The 20142-nt window shown below is 41.1% G+C and overlaps 1 protein-coding gene across 1 annotated transcript; it reads left to right on the top strand.

Annotated features, from left to right (window-relative positions):
- The first annotated feature begins 13064 nt into the window (after positions 1-13064).
- LOC104864182 (cathepsin G) lies at positions 13065-16205 on the top strand. The gene is made up of 5 exons (XM_010626983.2): positions 13065-13172; positions 13916-14063; positions 14474-14609; positions 14819-15073; positions 15514-16205. Exons 1-5 carry the CDS (start codon positions 13118-13120, stop codon positions 15676-15678), a joined length of 759 nt encoding a protein of 252 aa, XP_010625285.1. The 5' UTR covers positions 13065-13117; the 3' UTR covers positions 15679-16205.
- The last annotated feature ends 3937 nt before the right edge of the window (positions 16206-20142 follow it).

Genomic DNA, 20142 nt, shown 5'->3' with positions numbered 1-20142 from the left:
TGTCTCAGTTGGTTTGAACTGCTAAATAAAATGTTGACTTATAAACAACAGAAATATAGCTAAGACATGTGGCTAAAAAGAATGTTCAAGAGGATAAGACTATGTTCGTTCTGTCCTTTGACCCAGTGATGTATGTCATCTTTGCAATAGAGCCAGCTATCTACGTCAACCTTGTGATAAGATACAGGCCAGGGGTATGAAGTAATGCAATGGTCACACTCATTATAGAATGGAATGTTGTAACTGTTTTCCTGTATATTTGGAAAAGCTTACTTGAAGGAGAGCAAGTGACAACTGGAGTAGCCAAAGGAGGCTAAAACAGCCTCTTCCCAGTTGCTTAGCACTCCAAATTTTCCCCCTGACAGATCACAAAGTTGATTCTTTGACATTTAGGCGATGGTTTCTTCTTCCATATATGTTTCTGGCAGAGAGTGGATGATGAAAGGAAAGGGCCTCAAATGAATGTATAGATATATGTGATCCTCTTTTAAAGGGTCCATGGAATTGTCAAATTTTCCAGGATTCGAGCGAGATGCTTTCAGTGTTACTTAAAGGTAGGTAAGGCTGTCTCAAGGGGCTACCAAACCAATAGCCAAACCTACTACTCTGTCCAGGATCAAATCCAGGTTCCTGTGATGGCTAGGAAGAATGATATTATGGATTGTTATTGGACTAATTTGTGGACCTAGGCCACTGCTGGTACATTGCCTCTTGGGCCTTGATTTGTCTATGTATTGAAGAGGAATAGCTTTCCTTGCAGGAAGATAAAGTTAAGGCAAGCTCTTAAGGGCCAATGGTCTGTGCAGGGGCCACATAAAAACATCAGTCCTCATGGTGTCTTACACAAGAATTGTTAGCAAGGTGGTTTAGGTTCAGTCCTCAAGTAGCTGATCCAATAAAAGAGGGATAGCCCCTCCCCAATCACACACCTCACTCGGGGCTGGATCACCTGTAAGGGCTAGAGCCAGAGTGCAATTGCTGTCTTAACTAATATCCAGGAGATAAGCTCATATCTCACCACAGGCCACATTTTGATGTTTGGCTATTCACTAGTGGGCACCAGTGGGTAAGATTGTAAGTTCTGCCAGATGTAGTGGCTGAACTAGGATAAACAATGAAATTATCCTTGTTAAGGAGGTTGAGGCTTGTTAGGACATGGAGTGAAGGGGCTATGTAGTGATGAATAGCTGAGAGAAAAATCCTCTCATGATATGAATAACATGAAGAATTTTGTTTAGGCTGTGACAAAAGCAAGATCCTGGAAGGAGGCAAACACAGATAGGGAATCCTGAGGGGACCCTTCTTTGTAACTCAAGTTGGAGGAGGTATCTGTAATACAGAATTTCCAATTTTGTGCCTGCTAGGGAAAGGAATGGCAAACCCAAATGCTGAATATGCTTTGGTCTGAATCAATTATTTGGGAAGAATTAGCAAAGGAGTTTGAGCCTCAGTCACCAACAAGGAGAGGGGCACTGGTATGGCTTATATCTAAATGTCCTTCTAAAGCCTCATGTGCTCCTTATAGATGAGAAGTGACTGGCTCATGGGTGTGGATACTGAATTAGCCCAACAATGAGTTTATAGTTGGGTATGATGTTGGTAGGGGAAACCTGGTAGACAGAGGTGGATCACTGTGGGCATGATCTAGGGTGATATATAACATTTTGCTTCCCTTGATCTCAACCCTGCTTCCTGCTTGCCTTGCCATCTCTTTCTCTTAGGCCATGGTTCTCTGCCTTGCCACCCTGCCTTAGAGCCAGATGACTACAGACTGAAGCCTTTACAAACTGTGAGCCAAAGTAAACCTCTCTTTCTTTAATTTGTGGATATCGGGTATTTTGTCCCAGGAATGAGAAAATAATAAGAAAAACACATAAGGAAGGAAGGATAAGAAAGTAAATAATCAAGGCCACCAGTCAACCTTAAGGAATACAGCATGATGAATTTTCTAGGAAGCAAATCTGGGAATGTTAAAGGATAGGAATAAGGACAAGGTTTATATGTAATATAAGAGTAGCCAAGCTAGGCCCAGCAGGAAGAAAGGAGACTTTTCCCTGAGGAGGAGTTGGTTCCCAATGGTAAAGGAATTTGAATAGGGAATGAGAAGGAATACGCGTAGTACCACTGTTGTATTATTTATATCCCCAGGAAGGAGCGTGGGCAAGAACGTTTGGTAGAGAAATAAAGGGAATAATGGCTTGAAGTAAATGAAAACCTTAGTCCAAGAGTAGTCTGAAAGCTCCCTCTGGGGGAAAAAAGTCTATGACAAATTCCCAGAATTGAGTTGGTTCCTGCAGGACATCAAGCGAAAGGGAAGAGTTCGTAGGTTTATATCATGAAACTCAGAAAGATGAGAAAAAGAATCCCTATTATTTATCAGAGTGTGGGGTAATTATGGGGGACTCTTTACTTGGATTTTCATTGGAAAAAGAAGTGCAGATCTCTGAAAGTATCAAAAATATAGTTGCTTCAATTGTCTGGAGGACAATACTTTGGTAAGTGGATCCCAAATGACTGACCTTGTAGCCTGACTATGAAGAGACAAGTACGCAGTACCTGGTAAGGTCCATTCTACGCTGCCTCAAGTGGATTTCTAAGTGTACTTTATCTCCTAGGTTAACAAGAGGGTGTGATGCCAAAAAAGTAGAGTCCAATTGGGACCACATTTGTTCTGGTAGTCAGTAATAGTCTTGACTTTCGTCACAGTGATATGACACAGTGAGACGGGTAGTGAGCCTCTGGATCTAGCAAGATGTCAATTTAAGGAAAGATTTGCCATTGAAGACTTTGAAATGACAGAGATGAATTATAGATTTGGTTGTGATGCGGGATTTTAAAGGGTGAAATTGGCAGAAGAGTGAGCAGAGATTGTCGTGTCTTTTTGGAGAGTTTAGAAAGGATCTTTTTGAGTTGGGTTAGTCATCACCAGTCGTTCGAGAGATGCAGATGGAAAACAACACTGAGATTCCACCTCACCCCAGAAAGAATGGCTGCTATCAAGAAATCAACCAATAACAAATGCTGGAGGGGTTGTGGGAAGAAAGGAACCCTTCTCCATTGTTGGTGGGAGTGCAGACTGCTACAACCACTGTGGAAATCAATATGGAGAGACCTCAGAGCTAGGATTAGAGGTTGCGTTTGAGCCAGCTATTTCGCTACTGAGTACCTGCCCAAAAGATCTAAAAGAATCGTACCACAGTGATGTATGCATGCGCATGTTTATAGCACCACAGTGTGTAATAACTGAATCTTGGAAAAAGACCAAGTGCCCATCCAATGGAGACTGGATAAAGAAAATGTGTCTTTTTAATAAAATGGAGTACTACTCAGCCATAAAGAATGAGAAATTAGAGACATTTATAGCTAAGTGGATGCACATTGAGCAATACCCTTAAGTAAAATAAATAGGATACACAGGTGTAAATACCAAATAGTTTCTCTGGTATGAGAAACTAAAAGTGTAAATAAGGATTAAAATGAGTAATTGATAATGTGAAATAGGAAGGAAAGGTCCAAAGCGGGTAGGGGGAGTGGGAGGGGTAGGGAAACAGAAAGAAGGGAAAGGGAAAAAATATTAGAGAAGGAAAAATGGAAACAAAGCCTTTGCAAATAGGGAGGTGTGGAGAGGTTGAAGAGAGGGCTTGAGAAGGGGGAAAACATAAGAGCCAAGGTACACCATGCGAAGGTACAAGTTCCCAATGATGAATACAAATGTATTGTATTCCTAAAATGTACCAATAAAATAATATAAGAGAAAAAAGAGTGGGGTTAGTTCTTTGTACTTTTCTTGGAGGAGTGAGAATGTCAAGCTGTGTGGGGTGACAATTTCAAGAGCCTCACTGATTCACTAACAAATTAAGGGCCTCGTTTTTCAGAGGTTATGTTGGAAATGAAAGTAGGGCCATTATTTGATTATAATGCTTGAGGAAGACCAAAGCAGGGTTTAATATGTTTCAAAAGTCAATCAGTATTCACTTTAGAAGCTCTTTCTGTTTGTGTGGAAAATGCCTCTACCTACCAGTAAAAGTGTCTGTAAAAACAAATAGATATTTAAGAACTTTGAATGACAGCATATGGATAGTCTTCTGCTAATATTCCCTGGCACAGTTCCCTTCTGTTGGGTCAACTGCACAAGAAGAAGGGATCCTTTTGGATTAACCAGAGTACAATTGGAACATGTCTTTGAAATGTCTGAAAGAGTTTATAAGATCTTGATTCCTATAAAAAGAGGCTCTGTTAAAGTCTGGAGAGACTTTGCTCCTAAATGTGTGGCCTGATGAAGACTCTTGAGACTTTTCCATAGGGAATATTTAGGTGGTAATAATTTATTTGCGGGGCTTTGCAGCTATCATGGCTTGAATCTAGATGTCCCCCTAAAACCTCATGCAGTCATAGGTGGGGCTTTTCAGAAGTGGCTGGATCTAGGGTGTGTGCTGCTGGGATCAAGGTTGTGATGCTGGGACTGATTTATGGTGCAATGCTAGAAATAAGACCACTGCACCCTGCATGTCAGTGCTACCTTCCCTAAAGGTGGGGTAGACTGGTTAAAATATAAGGGACAGAGGGTCTCTATTTGTCATTTGTAGCTTGCTGCTTTCTACTTTCTGCCTTCTGCCTTCCAAGAACTTTTCCTCCTCTAAGTGTCCCTCCACCATGCCAACCTGCCTTGGAGCCAGCCAACTAGGAACTGAAGCCTCTACAAACTGTGATCAAAATAAACCTTTCCCCCTTTAACTTTGGGTATCAAGTATTTTGTCTCAACAATGAGAAAAATAACTAAGACAGTAGTCTTCCCTGTGGAGTGGCTGTGAAACCTTGTTTCGATGCTTTCTGAGTTTCCTGAGGAGTATATTGTGGACAAGGGAGGACAGTAGAGTGGGGAATTAAGGCTGTCTGCTTTAAGAAGGGACGGACTCCACATTTAGTTTAATTGCTCAATTGTTGTCCAAGGAAACATGACTGATTCTTATGATAGACCTCCAATGCATGATACCTACCTGAGTAAAAAGCCTTATTGCATGCAGGGGGGCTATGCTCCATGGTGGTGTGAGCTGTTAGTAAGCCCTCCCTCTCAGGATGGCCATGTGAGCAATAGGAACATGAAGCATGTGTTAAGCCTGCATAAATGTTAAGTCTCATACCTGCCCCCAGTTGAAGATCCCAAGTGAAGGCAACCAATTTGGCCTTTGTGGATGATACATAGCTGCCTGGAATGGGTTCTAACGCTGTGCCTTTTGTAAAGCTGACTATACCATACCCAGACATATTGCATTACTCCTGGATAAAGAGCACCGTGAAGCATTTCTAACCACAAGCATAAGATTGGCCTCCTATGTGCCTGACCATCTCTTCTGAGCCAGAAGAAACCCTGTGAGCATGGGCTGCAAGGACTGCATGGTGATAATAAATGGATCTCGAGAGTGGAGGTGGCTGAAGTCCTATTTATGCATTGAACTCCTTTTAGTATCCAGCTACGCTGTTCAAGGCAGCCCTCTGCTGGCCATTCTGGGTTTTGTTTCCTCTTTTCTCCCCCAGACCACCCTCTTCCCTTAACTCCAGGCCATACAATTCCTCATTGTTTAGTGCAAGGAGCAGAGTTCGATCCCCATACAAAAAAAAAAAAAAAAAAAAAAAATCTTCTTTTTTTTTTTTAATCTTTTTCTTCCAGACTTTTCAATTTATTGGAATATAAATTTTCAAAATATTCTCTATCAGTCCTCTGATTTCTATAGCGTTTTTCTTATTTCACCTTTTTCATTTATAATTACATTGATGTGAGTCTCATCTCTTTGATAAGTTTGACTAATGATTTATCCATATTATTTATTCTTTCAAAGAACCAACTCTGGCTTATTGACTGTATTTTTGTCTTAATTTCTTTAGTTTCCACACTGATCTTTATAATTTCTTTCCTTCTACTAGTTTTGAATTTTAATCTTGCTTTTTGGTTTTTTGTTTGTTTGCTTGCTTTTAGAACCTTTAGATGGATGAGGTCTCAGGGAATACGCTCACCTCTGCCTCTTTCTCATGTTGACTCAGGATTTATCGTCAGCTGAACTATCCTAGCAGCAAACTTTTTGCCAAGAAACACTATAAACCTTCAATCTTTTCCAAATCTTCCTCTGTCACATCCAGAGCTTCCAGAGTATCTCCTTGCTTCTCCCTACCCTGATCAGAATGGTTTATGGTGACCCCAGCAAATCTTTTTTTTCTCATTGAGTTTATCGGTACATTTTAGGTATACAGTACAGCTACATTCATCATTGGGATCTTGTACCTTTACATGACAGGTCTAGGTTCTCATTTTTTTCCCTTATCTCTGCCCTCCCTTCACCCCCTCCTCCCTTCCCTATTTGCAAATACTTTATTTCCATTTTTTCATTTTTCTCATTTTTTTTCTTTTCCCTTATTACCTTTCCCCTACCCTTCCCACTTCCCCTACACCATTACCAGCAAATCTTCTAATACAAATCATGTACTTCATGATCTTCTCAGGCATTGGTCTTTGTCATCTATCCTTTCCTACAAGGATAACAACACAGGCCAGTCCTTAGTAAGAAAGCATCTGACTTCCTGCACACACACAGTGGTGGAAAAACAATGGCTCTGGCACAGCCTTCAGCCAGAACTGACAATCAATCAACCACACGCCCACCAATGCAGACTTCCCCAGGAGTGTCCCAAATGTGCTCTGATGGGTGACATTAAGGTAGTCAAGATTTGCAATGCCTCAGTAGAACTCTAGTCTCCTAAAAAGCCAAGAGGAACTAGGGGAACAAGGAGAGAGGCTAACCCAGCAACTGCTGGCAACTACCAGCACAGAGGGTTTCATGGGTGGCAGTTTATGGGGCCCCAGGAGAAGATGGGAAACACCCTACTCTAATGCCCCAACATCCTACAGAAGGACAAATATTGTAACTGACGGAAATGTAACAAAACAGTCCAAAATAGATGTAGTAAGTTATGGATATTGTGAAACATATCACAAGCTACTTGTTCAAATATTGAAATTTTATAATTTTTTATTTGATTAAGAAGTAAAAACATTATAAAGAATGTTATATATGTTCCCCTCACATGTTCCCCTCTCCACCAGAAGTCCTCTTGAATCCCTACCTTGGGACAGGCACTTCTAAGTTTTAGTCTAGGAGGGCTCCGTCTACTGCTGCAGCATAGACCCTGTTAAAATAAAGACTGGCTTTGGTCTTCCTGGAAAAAAAAAGTATTACAAAATATTCACACCTAAAAACTCCACAGAACATACATGTAAAGTTCAAGGAATCATTGCAAGGGAAGTACTACATTTCATGTAAAAAATATGACATGCTGTGCACTCCAAACATCCCCCATGAGTCTCCTGCTGGTCAAGATACCCTCTCTTCCCTCCAATCCCAGAGTTTACTACTATTCTGAGATGTGGTGACTACTTTCTTGCTTTTTTATGACTTTTTTTTATATACATATGAATCTGTCCACTATAGTTCCACCTTGCCTAGTTTGAACTTTATATAAATATGTGCTTAATGTAGTGTTCTCATTTGTCTATGTATGTGAGACTCATTTATGAAGCAAATACTTCATTCATTTTTATAGCAGTGCAAATTCCATTATGGGACTGTACCAGAATTTATGAGGCATACTGCTGTCAGTGGGCTTTCTAAGTGTGTCCAGGGTGGGACTATTAAGAATAACACTGCTCAAATAGATTCATTCACAGGAAAATTGATACATATTGAAGATATACTCCTAAGTGAAATAAATAAGGCACACATGTGTAAATACCGAATAGTTTCTCTGCTGTGAATAATCTGCAATAATACAGAAGATCCTAATAAGATTACGGACATTTAGAAATGGGAAGAAAGGAGCTAAAGGTGTAGGGAAGGTGGTATGGGCAGGGGAAAGGTAATAAGGGAAAAGAAAAAATGTAAGATAATGAAAAGATGGAAATAAAGTGCTTGTAGATGGGGAGGGGAGGAGGGGGTGAAGGGAGGGCAGGGGTAAGGGGAAAAATGAGAATCAAGACTTGTCATGTAGAGGTACAAGATCCCAACAGTGAATAAAGCTGTACTGTATACCTAAAATGTACCAATAAACTCAATTAAAGCTGAACAACAACAATAAAAAAAAGAATAACACTGTTCAATGTGAAATAGGAAGAAAAGGGCTAAAGGTGTAAGGAAAGTGGGAAGGGTAGGAGAAGGGGAATAAGGGAAAAGAAAAAAAATAGGAGAAAATGAAAAAATGGAAACAAAGTGTTTGTAAATGGGAAGGGGAGGAGGGGGTGAAGGGAAGACACGAACAAGGGGAAAAAATGAGAACCAAGACCTGTCATGTAAAGGTACAAGATCCCAATAGTGAATGTAACTGTACTGTATACCTAGATTGTACCAATAAACTCAATGAGAAAAAAAAAATCCTGGGCCAGGGATTTAATTCAGGGGTTCTGCTGCCTGCCTGGCAAGAGCAAGGACCTAAGTTCAATCCCCTGTACCCCCTCAAAAAAAAGAATAACGCTGCTATGACCTCCTGAACACATTTCTGGTAAAACTGTACACATTTCTCTAGGGTATATACACAGGAGGGAGGGGTGATGGAGCTGGTGTCTCAGTCCTTCTCTGGGACTTGGTAAGATTAATACCTTTTCATAGATTTATTGGTCACTTGAATTTTCTGTTTTGAAAGAAGGTTATTAAAGGTCTTTGTCCATATTTTATTGATTTATTTAGCTCCTTCATATGATTTATACTTCTTTATACAACAAGAATATAAGTCCTATGTAGGGCCGGGGATTTAGCTCAGCAGTTCAGTGGCCTGCCTTGCAAGCGCAAGGACCTGAGTTCAACACCCCCACAAAAAAAGAATATAAATCCTGTGTTAGTTATATGTGTTATAAGTGTCTTTATGAATGGTCTTTTTCTCTCAATTTTAATGTATCAAATTGCTTAATCCTCTCGGTATAAGCACTTTCTTCCTTTTTTTAGTACTTTCATACATAGTAGTGTCTACAATCTTCCTTTATCATGAAGATATAGTTACAATGTACTTTCTTTTTTTAATTGAGTTTATTGGTACATTCTAGGTATACAGTACAGTTACATTCATTATTGGGATCTTGTACCTTTACATGACAGGTCTTGGTTCTCATTTTTTTCCCCTTGCCCGTGCCCTCCCTTCACCTCCTTCTCCCTTCCCCATTTACAAACACTTTGTTTCCATTTTTTCATTTTCTCATATTTTTTCTTTTCCCTTATTCCCTTTCCCCTACCCTTTCCCACTTTCCCTACAACTTTAGCCCTTTTCTTCCTATTTCACATTGTCAATTACCTCATTAGGATCTTATGTACTGTTATAGTTTTTCACCAGAGAAACTGTGAGTTATTTATTTCACTTAGGAATATATCCTCAACATGCATCCATTTTCCTATGAATGAAATCTAATTTCTCATTCTTTCTGGCTGAGTAGTACTCCATTTTATAGAAAAACCACATCTTCTTTATCCAGTATCCAACTGATGAGTAAATGGTCTGTTTCCAAGTTTTAGCTATTACAAACTGTGCTGCTATAAACATAGGTGTGCATATATCACTACGGTATGATTCTTTTAATTCTTTTGGAAAAATACCCAGCAGAGAGATGGCTGGGTCAAATGGAACCTCTAGTCCCAGCTCTTTGAGGTATCTCCATATTGATTTCCAGAGTGGTTGCACCAGTCTGCACTCCCACCAACAATGGAGAAGGGTTCCTTTCTCCCTGCAACCCCACCAACATTTGTTATTGCTTGATTTCTTGACAGCAGCCATTCTTTGTGGGGTGAGGTGGAATCTCAGTGTTGTTTTCATCTGCATTTCTCATATGACCAGTGATAGGTGAACATTTTTTCATATACTTACTTGCTGCTCTTACTTCTTTGTATGAGAAATGTCTGTTCATTTCAGATGCCCATTTTTTAATTGGGTCTTTATATTTGGGGGGTCTGATTGTTTTGAGTTCTTAAATCAATAGCCTTCTTGTACACAAATAACAGACTCACTGAGAGAGAAATTAGGAAAACAATTCCTTTCACAATAGCATCCAAAAAAATGAAGTATCTAGGAGTCAATCTAAAAAAAAAAGCAAAAGACCTTTACACTGAAAACTACAGAACTCTGAAAAAAGAGATCAAAGAGGATATAAAAAAATGGAAGGATATCCCCTGCTCCTGGGTAGGAAGAATCAACATAGTGAAAATGGCCATACTACCAAAACTGCTATACAGATTCAATGCAATGCCAATAGAAATTCCAACACTATATTTCACAGAACTAGAAAAAAGAATTCAAAAATTCATTTTGAACCAAAAGAGACCTAGAATAGCAAACGCCATCCTAGGCAACAGAGATATGGCAGCGGGTATAACAATTCCCAATTTGAAACTATACTACAAAGCCACTGTGATAAAAACAGCATGGTACTGGCAAAGAAACAGACCCAAGGATCAGTGGAACAGATTGCAAGACACAAAAACAACTCCAGATGTACTCGACTACCTCATCTTTGACAAAGGAGCTTACCATCCCCACTGGAGGAAGGATGGCCACTTTAATAAATGGTGTTGGAAAAACTGGATCTCAACCTGCCACAGATTAAAACTAGACCCTTATCTTTCACCATGCACTAAATTAAAATCAAAATAGATTAAAGGTCTAAATATTAAAACAGAAACACTAAACTTGCTGGAAGATAAGTTAGGCAGAACTCTGGAAGACATTGGCATAGGAAAAGACTTTATGAACAAATCCTCAGTAGCACGGGAACTAGCACAAAGAATCAACAAGTGAGATTTTATCTTCTTAAAAAAGCTTCTGCACTGCAAAAGAAACCATCAACAGAACTAAGAGACAACCTACAATGTGGGAAAAAATTTTTACCAGCTTCTCCTCAGACAAAGGACTATTATCTAGAATATATAAAGAACTCAATACAATGTATTTTCTAATCTTCACTCACACTTGGATCCATAAACTATCTAGAATGCATTTTTGGATATGACATGAAACAAGGTCAAGCTCTATGATACTTCACATAGAGAAAATATGTGACTCCTATTTTCTCAGTACTATTTACTGGGGAGAAGAGAATAAATAGTCTTCTCTACTGTAATGGTAAATTCAAATACCATCACAAATCAGGTATCCACATGGGTGTGTGTCAGTGTCCACTTGTCTGAGAGTCTAGCCAATTAGCCTGCTCTGTGTCTCATCAGTTTGATATCACCTTCGTTACTGTGACTTTTTTTTAAGCAAATCTTCCCATCTTAGTCTTGTTTTTTAGAATGAGTTAACTTTTACAAACTATTTTTCAGGTACAAGAAATATATTGGTCAGTTTTGGGGAAAAGGACATTTTTACATTTCATCTCTAATTCATAAATATAGAATCTATGTTTAGATTTTGTTATATGTCTCTCCATCCAATTATTCCATGCAAATATTAATACTTTAAGGTTAAAAGTAGGAAGAGATTTATTGATAGAAAAGCTCCTGAGGGGCAGGAGCAGTCCCGAGTGGGTGGCCCAAGTAAATATGAACATTTTTAATTTTCAACTTCACACACTGTTACTGAACATGTAGAAATATGAATAATTTTTAAATTGCTTTACTACCAAATTTTTTTAACTTTTTAAATAATTTTGGTAATTAAACTGTAGGTTTTTCTGGATTCTCTATGTATACAATCATTTCTCAAATCATTACAATTTTGCTTCCTCCTTTCCTCTCCTAATAGCTTTTACTTCTATTTCCTGCTTACCTGCACTGGCTAAAATTAGTTGTATAATATCGAATAGAACAGACAATAATTTGTATCCAGCTATTCTTGTACTGTTTTGCTCTGAAAGAAAAAACTGCCAATGCTTCACCACTGAGTGAAATAAAAGTAGGACTTTTGTGGGTAATTTTTTATCAGATTAAAAACATTCTTTTTTAGTGTATGTTTGTGATACACAATAATTGTAATCACTATGATAAATTCATACACACATGTACAGCATCCTGATCATTTTAACTCCACTTCCTGCCACGTCCTTTTCCCCAAAATCCTTAGTCTTCCTCCCTCCTTGATTCCTACAGTCTCTTTTTTATTTGCTCTTTGAATTATTTCTAACTTTGGGTTTCTCATATAAGAGAAACTATGAGATATTTAGCCCCTGTGTCTTATTTATTTAACTTAAAATTATAGTCTCAAGATGAAGCCATTTTCCTACAAATTACTGAAACCTTAGTCTTTATGACTTACAGTACTGGATCCACTCTTTATATTTACCAATTTTTATGTATCTCTTTATTGATGAGCATAATTTTTACTGAGGATTTGTCAGGCTCGGGTGATTTTAAAGCGTAAGTATCAGTGACAAAGTCTTGTTCTTTCCTTGTCTTTCTCTGGCAGAACACTGCACCCTCTCAGAAGAGCAGCTATTCAGTCTGCGTTGACAAAGAAGTGGAAGTAACAGGGACCTCAGCAGGGTGGCCTTGGGCCAGAGGGTAGAGACATCCAAGCTTGACTCTTCCTCTCCAGCTCCCTTTTACTTTTCCCTGGTGTCCTCGCCTACATCCCCAGCCATGCCACACCAGGTTTCATTCACCCTTGTCCAAGCCTTAATAAGTATGTATAAGTAATCCATGAAATTTGCATTCATCAATACAAAGACATTCATTGAGATTCCAAGCGATGGAAGCTCTAAAGTCACAGGGACAGGATGCGGTGAGGATAGGCAGCTGCCCGTTTTCATGTCTTCTTGAAGGTGTTGGGGGCTTGAGTGGGTTGAGGTTTCTGAAACACACAGCTCCAAGGACCCCTTCTGGTTGCCCTGAGTTCCTCTTTCTGCTGTCACCACTGACTCAGCAACTGAGTGGGAGATCAGGATGTTGGCTTGGATGATTCCCTCTTTGCCAAGGTCACTGGCAGTTGGTGGGCAAACCTCCCAGGCAGCCCTGGGTGGTGCAACCACCACACTAGCAGGACCATGGGGCTGTAAATTCTCAAGCCCCCCTCCCACCTCTTCCTTCCTCTCGCAAAGGCTAAAAGTCAGCCAGAGGGAAATATATGCAGCAACTGACTGAGCAGACTTGCAGGCAAGATGCAGCCACTCCTGCTCCTGTTGGGATTCATCCTACTCCCCGGGGCCCAGGCAGGTGAGTGACCAGCCCCAACCTCAGAGGTCTGATCCCACCCAACAGACTCTGGGGCCACACTACTTTGGCACATCCTCATTCTACATGCTTGAGCATGTATTTGAATTCACATGTCCTGTCCCCTCAACTATTAAATGGGAACAATATTGCCACAATATTGATGACAACCTTGCAGAATTGTGAGTGCTGAATTATTGATGTGCATAAGTCTTAGAATTGACCCTGGTCTAAGGTAAGTGCTGCATATTTTATATAAATTCGTTCTCTATCCTTCCCACATGTCAGAGCCTAGGGGTCAGAGATACAGAAATAGCAGTTCCATCAGCCCAGCTCTAGCTTCTTAAACACCAATCCTGTGCTGTCCATAGCTGGACTCGGAGAGGGATGTGCAAAGTTCCCTAGGGAGGAAGTGCCAGTGAACTTCAAGGAGAGTTCATCCTAGATAACAACCGAGCCTCTCTCCTCCAGACCTGAAGCTGAGCAAGGCCTTGCCTGGAGCAGCCCTTCTTCTCCCCTTGCAGAGGAGGGGGGTGAGATGAGGTCTGGGGTGGCAGTGGTGTCTGCAGAGTCTGGGAGCCTCCTCCCAGCATCTGGCACCTGCAGAACCCACCACTCAACATCAGCTCCTCTCTCTCCCACATCTCCTCTCCTGCACTCCCACCTTCCAGGCTTTCTGAAGCCACCAACCTGTGCCTGCACTGCAGGTTCTTGAGCAGAGGTAAGTGCTGAATGCTTCCTTCCAGGGAAGATCATTGGAGGACGAGAGGCCAGGCCCCACTCCCACCCCTACATGGCATTTCTTCAGGTCGAGAGTCCAGAAGGTCTGAGCAGTTGTGGGGGATTCCTTGTGCGAGAAGACTTTGTGATGACAGCAGGTCATTGCTGGGGAAGGTGAGGATTCAAGAACTCTTCAGGGGTATAGACACAGAAAGCAACACTAGTAGCAGTGAAAGGGTGAAAAAGACTAGGAAGGATGGGGGAAACAGAAGGTAAGAGGCTGGTATAAAAGAGGAGAAAAGAATGGGAGAAGATGAAAAGCATGCATTGGGGCTCAACATATGAATTCAAGCTATTTTACAATTTAATCTGAAGGTGCAAACATTAAAGGTCATCATCCCTTCTCATTTCCAGCTCAAGGATGCTGAGCAACAGGGGTCTGGGCTCAGATCTGGGACCTTTCCATTCTCTCCTCTCTCCAGCTGCAGTCTTGCCCTGCCTGGGGATGTCCATGGCAATGCAGAATTACTGGACCATAGCTTCTGCCTCTCATACTTACTTACAGGTCACCCCTTGCTTTGCAGTGCCATAAATGTCACACTGGGGGCCCACAACATTGAGAAGCAGGAAAGGACCCAGCAACAGGTCACTGTGCTCAGAGCCATCCGTCATCCCAAATATAATGAAACGAATGCCCTGAATGACATCATGCTACTTCAGGTACTACCTGTCTGACCCTTTGGTTTCTTGGTGTACCCTGGTCTCTCCCAGTGTGGGGGCCTCAGTGTGTTCAGGGACATTGGTAGAGAAAGCAAGGCAGGGCTTCAGGGCAGTGGGCTGGGGGAACATGAGGTGAGTGCTATACAACCAGTCCCCAAGTGTCGGTTGGGAGTACCACCTGAGAAGGAATGCCTGCACTCTTCCTGCAGCTGAGGAATAGAGTCACACGGAATCGATTCGTGAGACCAGTGGCCCTGCCTAAAGCCAGAGAGAAGCCTAGGCCTGGGGCCTTGTGCACAGTGGCTGGCTGGGGCTGGGTCAACCTGCATAGGTGGTCAGACAAACTCCAGGACGTGCAGCTGAGAGTGCAGAGAGATCGGAAGTGCACCTGTCGCTTTCCTTCCTACAACAGCCAGACTGAGATTTGTGTGGGGGATCCAAGGCAAAGGAAGGCCGCCTTCAAGGTAAGCTCATGGGCATCTGCCAATACTTCCTGGGACAGGCAGGCTTGGCAGAACTTAGACAATGAGAACAGACTCCGTTCTTCCACAACCTCAGTCTAGCGGCCAGATCAGATCAAGGTGGGGTGGAGATCTTTTTCCCATCAATATAATCTCTGAAGGAAAGGGAAGAAGACCCACAACATATATCCAGCATTTTCCTGGAAAAGTGAAGGCACCTTGATTCTGATTGATCTGGAGACTGTAAAGCCCAGCCACTAATAGGTAGTGCCCATAGGCCACCCTCTGCTCTCCTGCACTCCCACCAACCTGCCATCACACACACACACACACACACACACAGCCGAAGAAACCCACCTGTCCCTGCCTTTTCTGACAAACAGGACTTTAGGGGAGCAGGAACAGGAAGGCCTGGCTTAGTTCTGTTTTCTCTCTGCCTACAGGGGGACTCTGGTGGGCCTCTGGTATGTAACAATGTGGTCCAGGGTATTGTCTCCTATGGGGACAAGGAACATGGGACTACTCCAGAAGTCTTCACCAGGATCTCAAGCTATCTACCCTGGATAAATAAAACAATGAGATGCTTTCAATCAGCAGCAGCAGACTGAAACATTACCCTCTTCCCTCTGTGACTGACACTTTTGTACTGGGGCACAGGTCAGTTCCAGGCACGCCTTCGAAAATGTTTTGTCTAGAGTGCAAATGTTTGTTCATTAAACAACAGGCAGTACTGTCTCAGTCTGTCTGAACTGCTATAACAACATTTTGGCCTGTAAAAAACAGAAATTTACTTATCCAAGTTCTAGAAGTTGGAAAGTCCAAGATAAATTCTGTGACTAGTGAGGACCCGCTTCCTAGTTCATAAGCAGGGACCTTCTTGCTGGGTTCTCATGTATCAGAAAGGGTAAAGGAGTTCTCCAAGGTCTCTTATAGTACAGGCTCTGATCTCACTCTCATAGATTCTGACTTTATGATGTAATTGGTCCCCAAGGGCCCTCCCTCCAAATTTCATCAAATTGAGCATCGAGTTTTAACGTAAGAATTTCGGCAGAACACAAACACAAAGACTATAGCTAATACACAACAAATGTACATCGTGATTGAGTCGAGCCCTTCCAGGAAAATGAAGTCAAATGAAATCCTCCTTCCCAAGATCCTAAGAATCAGAATGAGCTTCTTTTTCCCTTTAATGATATGATCCTATATTATTCACTTTTCTGTCACTGGGACAAATTTCTGGTTGCCAAAACTTAAAAGAGGGGAGGTTTATTTGGGCTAATGATTTTAGAGGGTCCAGTCCACCTATACTCAGCTGGTGCCAAGGTATAAATGGCATGGTAGAAAGGCATGGCAGAGGAAAGTTTCTCAACCTATGGTAGCCAAGAGCAGAGGGAAAGAGAGGAGCCAGGTACAAGAATATACCTTCTCAAGTCATGCCCCCAGTGACCGACCCCCAACCAGACCCCCCTCCTTATAGCACATTCAACTATGGACTCATTGATGGATTAATCCACTTTTTTTGTTGTTGTTGTTACCAGGGATCAAACTCAGGTCCTTGTGTTTGCAAGGCAGGCGGTAGAACCGCTGAACTAAATCCCCAGCCAAGGATTAATCCTCCCAATAGTCCCAATAGTCCAATCACCTTGCAGATCCCCAGCGCTGAACAAATGTGACTTTAGGGGGACATTTTGGATCAACCATAACGTGCCCCTCTCTCTTGGGTCTCACTTTCCCCACCATCTTGGGGCACATTAGAAGGACATATTTCTGTTCAAGGCAATTTTCTCTCCACCTTATGAGACACTCTCCCTTACTAGATATTGAAGTCTTTTCTATCTAAATCTGATATGCATAAAGACAAGTGGACACAAGGAGCAAACTTACACTTCCATTAAAGGCCCAATTTAATATAGGTCATACTCCAAAATAAACATCAAATAAATTCAAGTTCTGCATGCAAAAAAATAAGCTATAAGAAAAAAATTAAATATGCGCAAGGTTAAGTAAATGCCTGTGTTCATAGTAGCACAATTCACAATAGCCAAAAGATGGACCCAAACAAAGTATTCATCAATGACCACTGTTTAAGTCATAAAACTTTACACAAGATCAACCACACAGTGCTATAAATGAACATGTTCACTGTCGAGGTAATGCAGGGCTGCTTCACACTTTTGATACTCTGAAGTTACACAAAACTGCACACAAAATATTGACTAAAATAACAATGTGTTTTCCCAAAAAATTAGCCTATGGCTGTATATATCAAAGATTATTATAACATATCAATATTATATATCAATATAATATATAAATGTTATTCAAATAAAAGATGACTGAAATCACATAATTTTAAAACAGGCTTTAAACATTTTAAGATAACCATACAGAATCAGCTTGGGAAGAAGGAGTTCTATGTATAAGAAAATGTCAATTACTCCTTGCTGTGTGACATTTACAATGTGACCTTTGGTGGTATCTATAATCTTAAATGGAATAATCACCAAACAGATATCAAATTCAACTGTCTATATGCAGAAGTGCTTTAGTGAATGGAAGTCATTTGTCTAGTGCTCTGTGTTAAGCCATTTATCAACAAAATTTTAATCAACAATACATCTTTGACAATCCTCAGTCATTTTCTGTATTTGCTCACTGCTTGGCCATAGGAATCATCTCTTACTTGCATGCTCTGGGGGATGACAGCCTCATGATTAAGTGTTTTAATTGGCAAGTGCAAAGAACACTTTCTGGCATGAGGGAGGAGAGGGCAGTGGAAGTGCACCGGACTCAGCCCTTCTCTCTGTGACATTTTCTAAGAGCCCCAGAGGACTGCCCAGTCTCAGACCCAATCCTTTCAAAACCCAAGGGCAAACATAATCTTATTTTATATCTTTCTGTTCAACTCAGCTGCCTCTTGTCTCTGGCTTCCCTGCAGGAAAGGTTTCTAAGGACTCCCAAGAGTACATCATCCTTATTGTCCATGAACAGTCTCTAATTGCTTCATTCTCCTTCCTTCATATTTTCTGGCAGCTCATCCCACACACATAACCACCTTCACATATATGCTCAGAACTTACACATTTTCCTCCCACTGTATCACCTGGGTCTTGAACTTCTGACGTGAGAAGTGCACTGGGAAGGCCCATATGATCAGTACAGTGTTCTCTTCATGACTAAACCCATGTGAACAGGTGCAATGAGCTGAGAGAAACATGAGAGACCAAGAGACCACTCACTACACCAAGACTCATTCTTAGGAAGACTCTCACACCTCCCCAGCAAAGTTCCTGCACACTTGTTAACCATTTGCTGAACCCCTGTAGAGACAGCCAGGTCCTCTTGCGGTGCCATTCTACCTTATGTTCTAGCGAAGACGACTCTGCGGTGAGTCCTGACCATTCTGTCTGAAGATCACTACACACTTGATCACTCATTGCCCCTCACATATTTTGGCTCATCCCTTATTATCACAGCTAGCAGCCTAGCTTCTATACCACACCTACCACTGCTGACAGCAATGCAGGCCTGCTCTTTACATGGGAAGATGCTTCTCCATCCATTAAGACATAAATGGTTATAAGGAGTTTGAGATTTGCAACAATGACTGGATTATGGGGTGCTATATTCATCAGTGAATTAATCCAACAATGAGTTCATAGCGGATGTGCTGTTAGGAGGTAAGGCGTGGTGAGAGGTGGGTCACTACAACTGCTGAAATAGTTCTGAGTTCTAGAAATACAATGATGATACAAAAAGTGCTTAATAACCTTGTGTTCAGGTAGCCTCAGTCTGTATCCCACAGATCCCTGAGCTTTGTTCTCAGAGTCCCCTATGACCAAGACTGTGGTGAAAAATCAATAGAAAGGTAAGAATATCTAGTTCTAATGTCAATGTAACTTCTATTTTTAAATTTCACCACTCTTTTCTGCTATCATTTCACATGACCACACAAAATGTGCATGACTAGAATTTATGGAAGCTTGTTGATGATCATGTTCCATGTGTAAAATTATAGAACATCCTAGAAAAGAGGAAAGGAAAAAAGATTAAGACCTGATTCCATCATCTGGAATCACAAAGACCATGGGTTTTAAATATGGTGTGTTGCTGAAATTGCTTCCTGGGAGAAAAATGTCACTCTGGTGAAAAAGAAAATATGAAGAAACAGTGACATACAATGTTCTTCTTCTTTAAAATCTGTTTTAGAAAAGAGATTGACCCTCAAACTCATGTATTGTGTACTCCACAGGAATGGGGTTACCTGATCTCTACTAGTCCTGGTCTCTTCCATTCTGGATATTGTGTTCCTCATATTCCCTTTTCTCCAAACTCTGTAACCATCCAGGCTTCTGTGACACATAGTGGAGAGATTTTCCCATGTGAAACTACATTGTCCATCACATCCTGCCTCTGAACTGGAATCAGCCTCTTTGGTACAGTCAGAGTTCTCTGAGTATCTTCATGAACCCTTCTATTGGCATACTCCAAATTTCATCCATTCAGTTCTGGAACCTCAAGAAGAAACAGGGAGAAGAGCAAAGGGGAAACAATTGAATTTTTAAAAAGAATGCATTTCTTAGAAGCAAATGGCCTCAGAAGATTGTGCACAGGGAGTAGGGTACAGGGGGGCAGCACAGGGCAGACCTCAGAAGCTCAGGGAAACTTTTCTCCCCCCAAAAAAATGAAAAACTTCTCAACAGTACATGCAATCACACAGATGAATGATCAGAATCAAGATTTAGTTGTAGGTAGAATATTTCCCAGAATAATTAAGAACCATCTTGATTTTTATATTCTATTGGCATTGTTTCAACAGTATCTCCAGCAGTATAAGAATCCATGGCTACATTATGACCTAGTGTTATAATGTGCAGCATTTTACAAAACATTTTCAACAATCATAATTGTTTCTTCAGAGAATGCTACCATAAGAAATATTATTACAATGAGTCATTATTTTAGAATCAGAAAATGGAAATAGCAAGTCAGTCCCCTTTTATTCCATCTCATCTGAGGGAAACAGCTCTAAAACACTCGTGTGCAGGGACATCAAACCCAAGGCCCTCAGG

This window comes from Fukomys damarensis, unplaced genomic scaffold, assembly GCF_012274545.1.
Source record: "Fukomys damarensis isolate Sample0158 unplaced genomic scaffold, DMR_v1.0_HiC HiC_scaffold_17, whole genome shotgun sequence".
NCBI classification, from domain to species: Eukaryota; Metazoa; Chordata; class Mammalia; order Rodentia; family Bathyergidae; genus Fukomys; species Fukomys damarensis.
The sequence above is the reverse complement of the archived record's forward strand: the minus strand, read 5'-3'. Positions and strand labels throughout refer to the sequence as shown.

Coding starts and splice junctions, on each gene's coding strand:
- LOC104864182 (XM_010626983.2), top strand. CDS start 13,118: ATGCAGCCACTCCTGCTCCTGTTGGGATTCATCCTACTCCCCGGGGCC. Junction 13,173..13,915: donor ACTCCCCGGGGCCCAGGCAG/GTGAGTGACCAG, acceptor GCTTCCTTCCAG/GGAAGATCATTGGAGGACGA. Junction 14,064..14,473: donor GCAGGTCATTGCTGGGGAAG/GTGAGGATTCAA, acceptor CTTGCTTTGCAG/TGCCATAAATGTCACACTGG.